This window comes from Toxotes jaculatrix, chromosome 2, assembly GCF_017976425.1.
Source record: "Toxotes jaculatrix isolate fToxJac2 chromosome 2, fToxJac2.pri, whole genome shotgun sequence".
In the NCBI taxonomy this organism is placed as follows: domain Eukaryota; kingdom Metazoa; phylum Chordata; class Actinopteri; family Toxotidae; genus Toxotes; species Toxotes jaculatrix.
Genome location: NC_054395.1, coordinates 4269942 through 4280932, shown reverse-complemented (window position 1 = coordinate 4280932; position 10991 = coordinate 4269942). Strand labels below are relative to the sequence as shown.

Genomic DNA, 10991 nt, shown 5'->3' with positions numbered 1-10991 from the left:
CCATAAAGCTGAAAGACTCACAAGAGACAGATTAAAACAAGAACTGTCAAAATCAAAGAAGCAGAGGCTACAATATTCAGACTTTTAGTCCAAAAAACTCTGGATCCTACATTTCCCATAATGCAAGTCTCTAGAGCCTTTCAGTAGACACTCCCCATGGGGTAAACACAAGTTTTCAAACACAATGGCTTGAGGAACATAGTTTCTGTTAGAAATGTGCTGTCTCTAAGAACAAGCTGAGATAACCCCGATCAATATCTCCAGCAGCACTAACGACTTTCACAACAGCCACACAGTCTGACAGTATTTGAGAGAATAGCGCCCTCTTGTGTAACCAGGTCATAAAAGTGTAGTACAAACATTGGGAAAATAAAATCACTGTAAATAATCAGTTGCTCTTTTCTATTTTTATTTGTCTTTATGTATTTAACAGGCTGGTGCTAACAACCTGTTAGCACCAGTGCTGTATAGGGATTTTACAGGGCAGTGTTATTCTGTTTTGTTCACCCCATAGATGTGCCACAGCCATGTACTGTAGCATATACTGTGCTGTATTTGTGCTTCATCGGATTTGTACTGTATTGCAATAGTACTGGATTTCTTTTGATTTGGTTTAAACAATATCTGTTTCTTTCTTTTAAAGTTGGAAACCATTTCCCTGAGTGGAAGCTACATTCACAGGTTGTAAATGGATAAACTGAGCTCTGATGGTTTGTTGGTTTTCTGTCATTTCCACATTGTGACCAAATAAATAAAATCAAGCACACAGTGTTCGTTATAGTTTGTAAATCCTTAGAACCCAAAGCGCTGAACTCAACACCGGAGACCAGTCATAGATGTGAAGCACAGTCCTTTGTTAGGGATAGAATGTAGTGAATGAAGAGCAGCTTCTCCTGTGGTAGGTGCAGGTGAACCTGTGGCACAGGAAAAAACAATGATGAACTCCAGAAAGACTAGCATGAGGAGAAAACACTGAGTAGCACAGATGAACATAAATACCTCTGAGGAAGTGATGAAGCGATGAAGTGGCAAAGAATGGAGAGATGAACTGGTCCTTATACAGAGCAGCTTTGGAGGCGGGTGGATGACGAGATGAGGAACAGGCGTGCAGGAGAATTGGTGGGAAGACAATCTGGGCCACCACACCCAGGCCGCAACACACACTCTTACACACACAAACAGGTAAAAGGACAAAACAAGGACAAACAAGACACACGGGAGGGGAAGACAGAGGAGACACGAGGGATGAGGGACAGAGAAGAGTCTAATCCTAACAGAGGTAGAGTCAGATGACAGCAAAAACACACATTCAGCAGCTGAGAGGAGTAATTCAATTAGTAAAGACACGTAGGTCTGCTGTGCATGGACGAGACACAACATGATATTTTTGGAATATTATTTTGATTGTTCTCTGTATGATAACATTTTTAAGGAGGAGATCTTCTCATCTGTCTCATTATGAAAAGCAGATTAAATTAAATGAATAGATAACCATCATTGCAGGGGTCGCCATGCCATGATTGTGGTAGTAATAATGATATATACATGATATGATATGACAGAGCAACATGAGTGAGTTGGTATTAAATGGATTGTCATGACGTTTGGCACCGACTGTCTCAGGAAGAAAGCTGATCGTTTGATCGACGATCGATTAACTTTTCATCTAGTGCTGTGATCAGGACTTTGGTTCATGATGGAATATCTGCAGAATGACTGACACTCCCATCAGCCTCAGCTGTGCATTGTGTTTGGTGCTAATTAGCAAATGTTAGCATGCTAATGCACTGAAATCTATGGTGACCACGGCTGACATCGTCTGACCTGCTACAACCACTACTGATGTCTGATGTGATAGGATGACCACGTTGGACACCACCCAACCCCCGACATTCTCACACTGCAAGCACACATACATATTCATGTGTTCATTTTCATGTTCAATGTTGAACTGAAACTTATGGAAAAGCGTTGACTTGAGTATGGGAATTTTCTGTTTGATGAAGTCGCACCATGCTTGTATAACGAGGTGTTAACAAGCAGCCACAACATCAGATCACATGTCAGGCACGTTGGCATGAGTGAGACAGTCTCAAGACAGTGACTCTGCTGAGTTGGACGTATAAATAGCTGCTGTGCTCAGTGGATTAGTGAGAGGTAGCTACAGCTTCTCACCTGGACCAACACGAGGGACTGCTACACACACACACACACACACACACACACACACACACACACACACACACACACACACACACACACACACACACACACACACACACACACAGTGCAGTGATGCTGGATTGAATTGGGGCCCCTCTGGTCACATCTGTGCGTAAATATAGCACCGGAGTGAGTAGTTTATACCAAACCGTGAAATTATTCAGGAATGTTATCATGGTCTCTGGGGGATTCCCACTGTTCCAACTGTTTAAAATGACACAAGCCCACATCCATGACTGACCCCAGTCAGAATTCATACTGAAGCAAAAACCAGAATCAGCTAATGAACCTATAAGATTTCCTTCTCCTCGAAGAAATACAAAACTAAATAAAACATTCTACTCTCCTTTAGAAGGATTTATGGTTCATATTGATTGTAAATTCAACAGCACGGGACTACGTGGATTGTGCTGGACTGTGTACACACAACCACGGTGAGCTGATGCAGGTTGTATCCTGATAATAAACTGGCCCTGTCTCTGTGCCCTGGTAGCAGGTTTGTTTTTTTAACAAAACAACCATAAACATTGTCTTACTCAGTCAGGTAACTGTGGAATTATCACAGACTCCATGTTAACCAGCAGACACTGCTGCTCTGCTGCTGCTAAAATCCTGATTTTATAACCACGACAAGGAGAACAGCCGTGTTGTGGTTTCAGCTGCATTTACCTGTCAAAGGATCAGTCACAGAGAGAGAAAGGTAGAAGCTGAACTGAATGAGACCAAAGAGTCACTGAAGGCTCTGAAAGGTCAGTAAATCTAGTGATGAAAGACGCCAAGTTGGCAGCACTGCCTGTAAACACCCCCCCGATGATGTAATACAGACTGTCTGGGCCAATTCCTTTTGAAAGAGCAATGAAAGATCTGAAACTGCTGTGCATTTATTTTGGCATTGCCCAGCTGCAAAGAATTTCTGGCAAAACCTATGTGCTTTCATCACTGAAAAAACTGAGGAAGGTTGGATCTGACTTTAGACTTATAGTCTAATTGTTTCTGTTAAAGACCTTTATGCATGACAAACAAGCTGTTAGGGGAATCCTACTGACAATCATCACTGAATTACTTTGATCGAAACCTTATCATTCTCAGGTCAGTCCTGAAGTTTTCCACAAATTCACCCTAGGTATTTACCTCTAACAGGTCAATCCCTCTGAATTGGCCTCAAAATTACTGCCACACACTGAAGCCTCTTTTTATATGATCGGGAATATTTGTGATCAATACCTGATCCATATCCTGGATTATGAATCTGTTAATGTATTCCCGCTCTGACCCCCCCCCCGCAGTGTTTCCCTCTGAGCCAATCAGCGCGGTGATCCCACTCCTCTCGGAGGCACGGCAGCCCATTAAGATCCACTTAACGCTGACGTCACTAAGCCGCTTACCTCAGCAGGTGAATGGAGGAAGAAACTGAGAAACATTTGTTTACACTGATATCGGACTGAATGATACCACGGACGGCGTCATGACGGCATGCCGCTGTAGACTGCAGACTTTCTGACTTGACTGACTTTCTAATGATCCGGATTCTTTCATAGTCTGGAAGGGGAAGTCTGGAGTTTGTGAGAGGGCCAAGAAGCCGGCATGGAGCTCAGCGACAAGGTAACTGCTGTGTGATCCGCGCATCACGTTATCGACTGACTGATTATGGAAGAGAGGCTCGATTAGTGTTCAGACAGTTTTGAGACAGTGGCAACAATAAATGATAAAAAAAAAAAAAATTAAAAATTATAAATAACATTTATCTGGGATGAAGTTCCTCTAAGAAGCAGTATGGTCCCTGCAGAACATGGGCCCTGCAGAACATGGGCCCTCGGAACCACACACACACACTCACTCACTAACTCCACATTATTCTGAAATTCCTAATTCATTCTTATTCTGTGAACCACCGCCTGTAAGCACTACACTAAGCATATTGTTTTTGCAGTTTTGTGTAAAAATCGACAAACCTTTAATCGATCAGTCGATCAGTCGACCTTAGACAACCCCTGCTGATTAAAAGTCACAAAAAGAAAGCTAAATGTATTCCTAAAGATTTTTGGGGAATTACGGAAGCTGAGAATGGCCATACTTGCAATTATTATTCTTTTTTTTTAATACCTAAAAAAAAGTTCATTTCTTTGTGATAACTGATTTAATTATAATTTATCCGAACTGACACCTGTCAGTTATGAATTCACCAGCTTTCTGTCCCTCAAACTTTCCCTCACATCGTCACATCGTGCCTCACATCCCATGACAGCAACTGACCAAAGACTTTTTGGTCTCTGCTGTCTTCGTAGTGATTTGAAGGACAGCTGGGTTAATAAACACCCACAGAGCAGTGTGACAAGCCTGTTAAATATCTGTTGGACGTCTTTGATTCTACAGAACCGAAGTGAAACGCTCCTGTTTAAACTGTGAGACCTTTTTCACCATCATGGGTGAGCTGTCTTGTTAAATGCAAACCTTCAACTGTGTTTCTCTGCTATAACGACAGGTGACACCCCATCTGATGATGGCTGTGGGGACAGCTGTGATTGGCTCTTTCCAGTTTGGCTACAACACAGGTGTCATCAATGCTCCTCAGAGTGTGAGTATTTTGTATAGTAACGTCAGAGGTTTAAAACAACAACATAACAAAGGTTATTTTCCTAACTAGCACGTTAATGAGAATATGCAGCAGGTTTTGAGGGCATTATGATTGCACTTACTGTACCACTTGACCGAAGTACTGGACAGTTAAAACGTTGACCTACTGGTGGTGCTGGAGGAAATGTCAAAGGATCGTCAAAGTCAGTAGGATTCATCCTCTGGGGATCATGAACGTCTGTAGCAAATGTCATGGAAATGAATCCAATAGTTAAAGTGGGGTGTTGAGACATTTCAGTGTGGATGAAAGAGGCGACTGACCAAGAAGAAACTGGAGAAGTTTAGAAGTTTAATCTGTTTTTAATTCATCTGACACATTGAGCCTACTGTGTGTTCTGTGTTTCAGATCATTGAGAGCTTCTACAATGAGACGTGGAACAGCAGGTTTTCTGAGCCCATCTCTCAGACCACTCTAACAGCTCTGTGGTCTCTCTCTGTGGCCATCTTCTCCGTGGGGGGGATGCTCGGCTCCTTCTCTGTTGGCGTCTTAGTCAACCGCTTTGGCAGGTATAACTCTTCCCATCACCATCAACATTATTAATAAACGTTATTAATCACACCTTAACTAAAAATGACAAACAAACCATTAATGAACCCTCTTATCTCTAAAGGAGGAACTGCATGCTCATGGCCAATGTACTCGCCTTTGTTGCTGCTGCGTTTATGGGCTTCTCCAAGCTGGCTGCTTCCTTCGAGATGCTCATCACTGGCCGTTTCGTAGTGGGTCTCTACTCTGGTCTCTCCACTGGCTTTGTGCCCATGTACGTTGAAGAAATCTCACCCACGTCTCTCCGCGGAGCATTAGGCACTCTGCATCAGCTTGGTGTGGTGATCGGCATTCTCGTGGCACAGGTGAGATCCTTACCTACTTTGCTGATTTTTTTTGTCTGGTGTTAAGCAACATGAAAATCAGCACTTCCTGTCCAGTTGTTTCACATGAAAAGTCTGCCAGGAGCAGATCCCTGTCTTTCCAGGCTTTAATTTGAAAGCTTGGGACCTTTGTAGTTCAACAAAAGTCAAAAAGTACTGTGAAGATAAGCATTACACTGAATTTATCAACTGGTAAAACATTTTTACATTTGTCTGTCTACATCTGTCTCTAAGCCAAGTCTATTAGCGACATAAAGAGCCAGTTCTCTGCTGCTGAGGTAAATAAATGCCCCAGAACTCAGGCTGAAATACAGTAGTTGGTATCTTGGGAAACTTGGGGATGTTGACTAGAATATACAACAGCTGTGTGAACATGCACACAATAATCCAGCCCTAATGTGATTAAGGTGCTGATGTGACTTAGTGTAGCTGATGTGACTGGTAGAGTCATGGAAACACTTCAGTCCAACTGTCTGTCCAGTTTTGAAACACTGACATCAGTCCAGCTGCTTGATAACATGTTTTTGTATTGGTAAGATGCTTCATTCTACAATAATAAAAAAAAAAATATATATACTGTATATCTGGTAATATTCACATATAATAAATAAAATACATTGTATTTGTTGTATTTATATTCTTTACTCCATTGTTTATTTAGACTACAAACAAATGTCCTGTGCTTCAAGTAGGACATTTGGACTCAAAGTGTGGCAAGCACAAAACATCTTAATTGGACTTAGGCCTTACCCTGATTATTGGCCGTAATTAGATTATTGTGTCCATGTCCATCAGGTTCTGTGGGTCACGACAATTCATGATTCATTCATGATTGCACAACACGGGTAATGTTTGTAATGATGTATCTGGCAGGGCTGAAGGTGTTAAAATGCGGTCAATAACGGCCTGGTGTGTTTACATTACTTTATTTAAAGGTTTGTTCAGATCAAACATGAAGCGACTTTTTCCTGCGGCGCACTAACATACAAAAATCAATGCAAAGACGGCGAATAGTGAACGAATTTGCTTCGGGCAACGTGAGTAGACACGAATAGAGTTGGAAATATTTCAAATTGAGCGAAAACTTTGCATGGCGCTGTGAAAGCCTATCAGCACTGAGATTCTCCTGATGTCATCAACAATTAGAAACATTATATCACGTTCTAAAATTAGAACCCAGCATTTAAGCCATCTCTCTAATTTTTGTCGCACGTAAGAGTTTTAAAATATATTTTGCAATGTACAAATTTATGCAGCAGCTATTAAATACAATTAAAATCCCAAAAAAGAAAATAAATGTACCTGGTAAAGTGAATGACAAGGACAGTGTGCTTAAAATTTTTTCTTCTTGGCTGCAGCTCCTGTGGTCTGTTACACCACCAGACGTCCGCAAATGATGGAGCCATAAATTTCATATATGAATCCAAAATAAAGTTATTACAATGGTGCATATACTTTAGTGATTTTGTCATTGTAGAAGTCTTAAACTGCAAAAACAAAAAACAAAACAACCCCCCCCCGCCCCCCCCACCACCACCAAAAAAAAAAAACGACAGGGAATCATCATTGCCGGCGACTTCAATTGTGCAAATTTAAACTGACCAAAATTCCACCAACATGTACAGGAACTTGTTTGCATCCAGGTTGTTGCTGCTAATGTAAGACTCTTAAGAATGTGTGTTGTTTGTTTGTCCATCTGTGCTGAACCTGAACTGGGTCTTAAAGAATGTTCCTGATTGGTTATGACTAACAAATGTAATGCTATGTGTACTCTACTGGGTTGTATATAGTGTGTGTAAGCAGTGTGTTGTGTGTGTTGTGTAGATCTTTGGGGTTGAATCCATCATGGGAAATGCCTCCCTGTGGCCCCTCCTGTTGGGTTTTACTCTGCTGCCAGCAGTGCTGCAGTGTGTCCTGCTGCCCCTTTGTCCCGAGAGCCCCCGATACCTCCTCATCAACTGCAACGAGGAGAGCAAGGCCCGAAGCAGTGAGACACGCACACACATACACGCACGAACGCACACACACACGCATGCACACACGCACACACACACGTCCTGCCAGACGCATCAGTGTGTGACAGCTTTATAAATCCCGTTTCCGTGCTGACATAGATGTAATCCGAACTACTTGTCTTCCAGTTTTGATGAAGCTGCGGGGCACCGACGAGGTGAATGAGGACATACAGGAGATGAAGGAGGAGAGCCAGCTGATGAAGAGGGAGAAGACGGTGACCATCCCCGAGCTGTTCCGCTCCCCCAGCTACCGCCAGCCCATCTTTGTTGCCATCATGCTGCAGCTCTCACAGCAGCTGTCTGGAATCAATGCTGTAAGTTAAAGGACCAAAGAGCGAGTGCCATAAACATCCATTTGCACGGGTAGATTCTTTCCCACAATACACTCACTGGCCACTTTATTAGGTACACTCGTTCAACTGCTTCAACCCAATTATCCAATCAGCCAATCACATGGCAGTAACTTATGGTCACATGGTCAAGATGAGCTGCTGAAGTTCAAACTGAGCATCAGAATGGGGAAGAAAGGTGGTTTAAGTAACTTTGAACGTGGCATGGGTGTTGGTCCCAGACCAGCTGGTCTGATCACAATTATTAACTAACTACTTGTGAATTCTCCAGTAGGACCTCAGTAGTTACTTGTTGGTTTTGCAGGATGATGTTTGGTGACAGTAAATTACAGCTGGTGATTTACACTCAGTTATTGTTGTTATTGTAGTATTTTTGAACTGATCACTGTAGATACCCAGTCCCAAAACAGGCAAAGCTTTTCCTTGTTTAGCATTTATAAGCACTATATGAATATTTAATAAGTGCTTTATAACACAATATAATGTAACTGTAAGCAGAAACATAGAATGACTTTATAGGAGAAGTTATAATTGTTAACAAAAACATTTATAAAAACTTAAAATGTCCTTGTTGCTGCTTATAACTAGACAATAGTTTATGTACCGCTCCTTAAATGGTTATAAACTGTGTACTGCCATTCTAAATATTTGCCCTGAGAATTTATAATAAAACAACTTCTATCATTACATGAACTAGAGGGCAGAACAAACTGTCTAACTAAATAGGAGGATGTGAAGTATTACCACACAAATATGTTATGAGCATTAGTTGGTACTGCCTTTTTTCACAAGACAGCCTGACTTCACAAGAGGAGGTGAGTTAAGGGAGATTATAAGCTCAGCAGGTGGACTGGTGCTGTCAGTGGTGGAGGGGGGTGCAGGCTACTATCAGACTGTCGCGGTGTAGATGAAGCTGAACCTGAAATTGAAGCTCTTGAGTGTGTCAGGACTTTGACAGCTGTCTGACTGAATGAGGCGGTGCAGTCCTTCACAGGGTGTGTGGCCTCCTCTCTGTATCTCTGAGAATGAGCCCAGACACCCTGGAAGCCCCAGAAGGTGCCAGACTATAGCCACTGCTCCTGAGGCCCTGTTAAGACCCAGAGGACTGTATATCCCATCAGGCATTGGATGCGTTGGGTTCCCCCAGAAAGACCTGGTGGGCTTTGTTCAGCCTGCTGCCACCAGGACCCGTACAGATAAGCTGTAGTTTCAGGTTCTAGTTTCAGGGAGTCCAGCTTTTAGTTTTCAGGTGTCCAGTCTAAAGTCTACATGACAGCTCATATGCACTCCAACACAAACTCCAACTAGTGTAAAGGAGCTAAACTGTTCCCTGTGTTATGTCATTGTCTTCAGGTGTTTTACTACTCGACTGGGATCTTTGAGCGAGCAGGTGTGTCCCAGCCCGTCTATGCAACCATTGGAGCAGGAGTGGTCAACACTGCCTTCACTGTGGTTTCTGTAAGTCCTACAAAGAACCATTTGAAACCATAACCATTTAAGTCCAGGATTCCGGTAACATTTACCTTCGTTCTGTAATAAGATGCGTCCTCTTCCTTGATGCAGCTGTTTGTGGTGGAGCGAATGGGCAGGAGACCGCTTCAGCTCATCGGTTTGATGGGGATGGCAGTTTCAGCAGTTTTTCTAACTGTTGCCATGTCGCTGTTGGTAAGTTTTTGAGATCACCTTTTACTCAGTCTGTCAGGCTTTTCAAACACAGCGACTGAAAGCATCTGCGTGGTGCTGTGTTCCTCAGGACCAGCTCAGATGGATGTCCTACGTCAGCATCGCAGCCATCTTCAGCTTTGTAGCATTTTTTGAAATTGGCCCCGGCCCCATCCCGTGGTTCATTGTAGCCGAGCTCTTCAGCCAGGGGCCCCGACCTGCTGCAATTGCAGTCGCTGGTTGCTCCAATTGGTCTGCCAACTTCTTAGTGGGGATGTGCTTCCAGTATGTTGAGGTACGACAGTTTTGATTTAAAATGATGCTGGCATTGCACATTAATTACAGTTTAACTTCAGTCCACAAATGCCATCAACCTTCCTGTTACTGTTGCGCTGCATGGTCATGCTGTGGCTTGTGTCCATTATTTAAAAGAAATGATGTTTTACCTTTGACGCAGCAACTCTGTGGTCCATACGTCTTCATCATCTTCACCGTCCTGCTGCTCGGGTTCTTCGTCTTCACCTACTTCAAGGTGCCAGAGACCAAGGGCCGCACCTTTGATGAAATCGCAGCGGGCTTCCGCCAGTCAGCTGGTCAGGGTAGTGACAAGTACTCGGCCCCTGAAGAGTTCAGCACCCTCAGGGGGGATGACCCCGACCTTTGAAACGTGCCGTACATGCACACGCAGCAGAGTGACCGGTTACTCTGGGGTACACTGCTGGAATATTATCAATTTTAATGTTTATCCCATAAACTAACCTGACTGAGGACATCACTGTTAGTTACTCTGGGCTCAGTCTGTAGCCCAGGAAGTCTGTATCCAGCAGGTACCATGCTGATAAGTATGGTGTCCCATAGGAATTTAAAATGAATGATTGATTACGCTGATTAAAGAAGTGATTAAATAGAATAGAAAACATGAACCTTCAGTTGATTTGAAACTCTCCATTTCTCATCTCATCTGTTATGCAGTTCCATTTTCTGTCTTGGTTCAGCAGTAGATGAAAACTCAAACAAAATATTTATCTTTTGCCAATTTTCTGGATGTTTGGGTCAGATTTGCTCTGTAGCACATGCGGATGGAAATTTGATTTCCAGCTTAGTTCCTTAAAATTCTGACACACTGTACTGATACTGTACATGTTTTGACTCACCGTCTGAATATGAAAAGAACTTTTTTATTATCTCATATTATCATGAATGTAACTGTTAAAGGTTTTGATTCCATGTTGGTTAG

At 42.7% G+C, this 10991-nt stretch overlaps 1 protein-coding gene across 1 annotated transcript; it reads left to right on the top strand.

The window, feature by feature from the left end:
- Window positions 1–4226: 4226 nt before the first annotated feature.
- LOC121198529 (solute carrier family 2, facilitated glucose transporter member 1-like) lies at window positions 4227–10418 on the top strand. The gene is made up of 10 exons (XM_041062758.1): window positions 4227–4241; window positions 4706–4798; window positions 5204–5364; window positions 5469–5709; window positions 7552–7714; window positions 7869–8056; window positions 9446–9550; window positions 9656–9757; window positions 9846–10049; window positions 10212–10418. The coding sequence occupies exons 2-10, from the start codon at window positions 4721–4723 to the stop codon at window positions 10416–10418; spliced, it is 1449 nt and encodes a 482-aa protein (XP_040918692.1). The 5' UTR covers window positions 4227–4241; window positions 4706–4720.
- Window positions 10419–10991: the final 573 nt, after the last annotated feature.

Excerpts from the sequence above, each read along its gene's own strand:
- LOC121198529 (XM_041062758.1), top strand. The coding sequence starts at position 4,721 with ATGATGGCTGTGGGGACAGCTGTGATTGGCTCTTTCCAGTTTGGCTAC. Across the intron at positions 5,365-5,468 it reads TTAGTCAACCGCTTTGGCAG|GAGGAACTGCATGCTCATGG; the intron begins GTATAACTCTTC and ends TTATCTCTAAAG. Across the intron at positions 9,551-9,655 it reads CTGCCTTCACTGTGGTTTCT|CTGTTTGTGGTGGAGCGAAT; the intron begins GTAAGTCCTACA and ends TCCTTGATGCAG.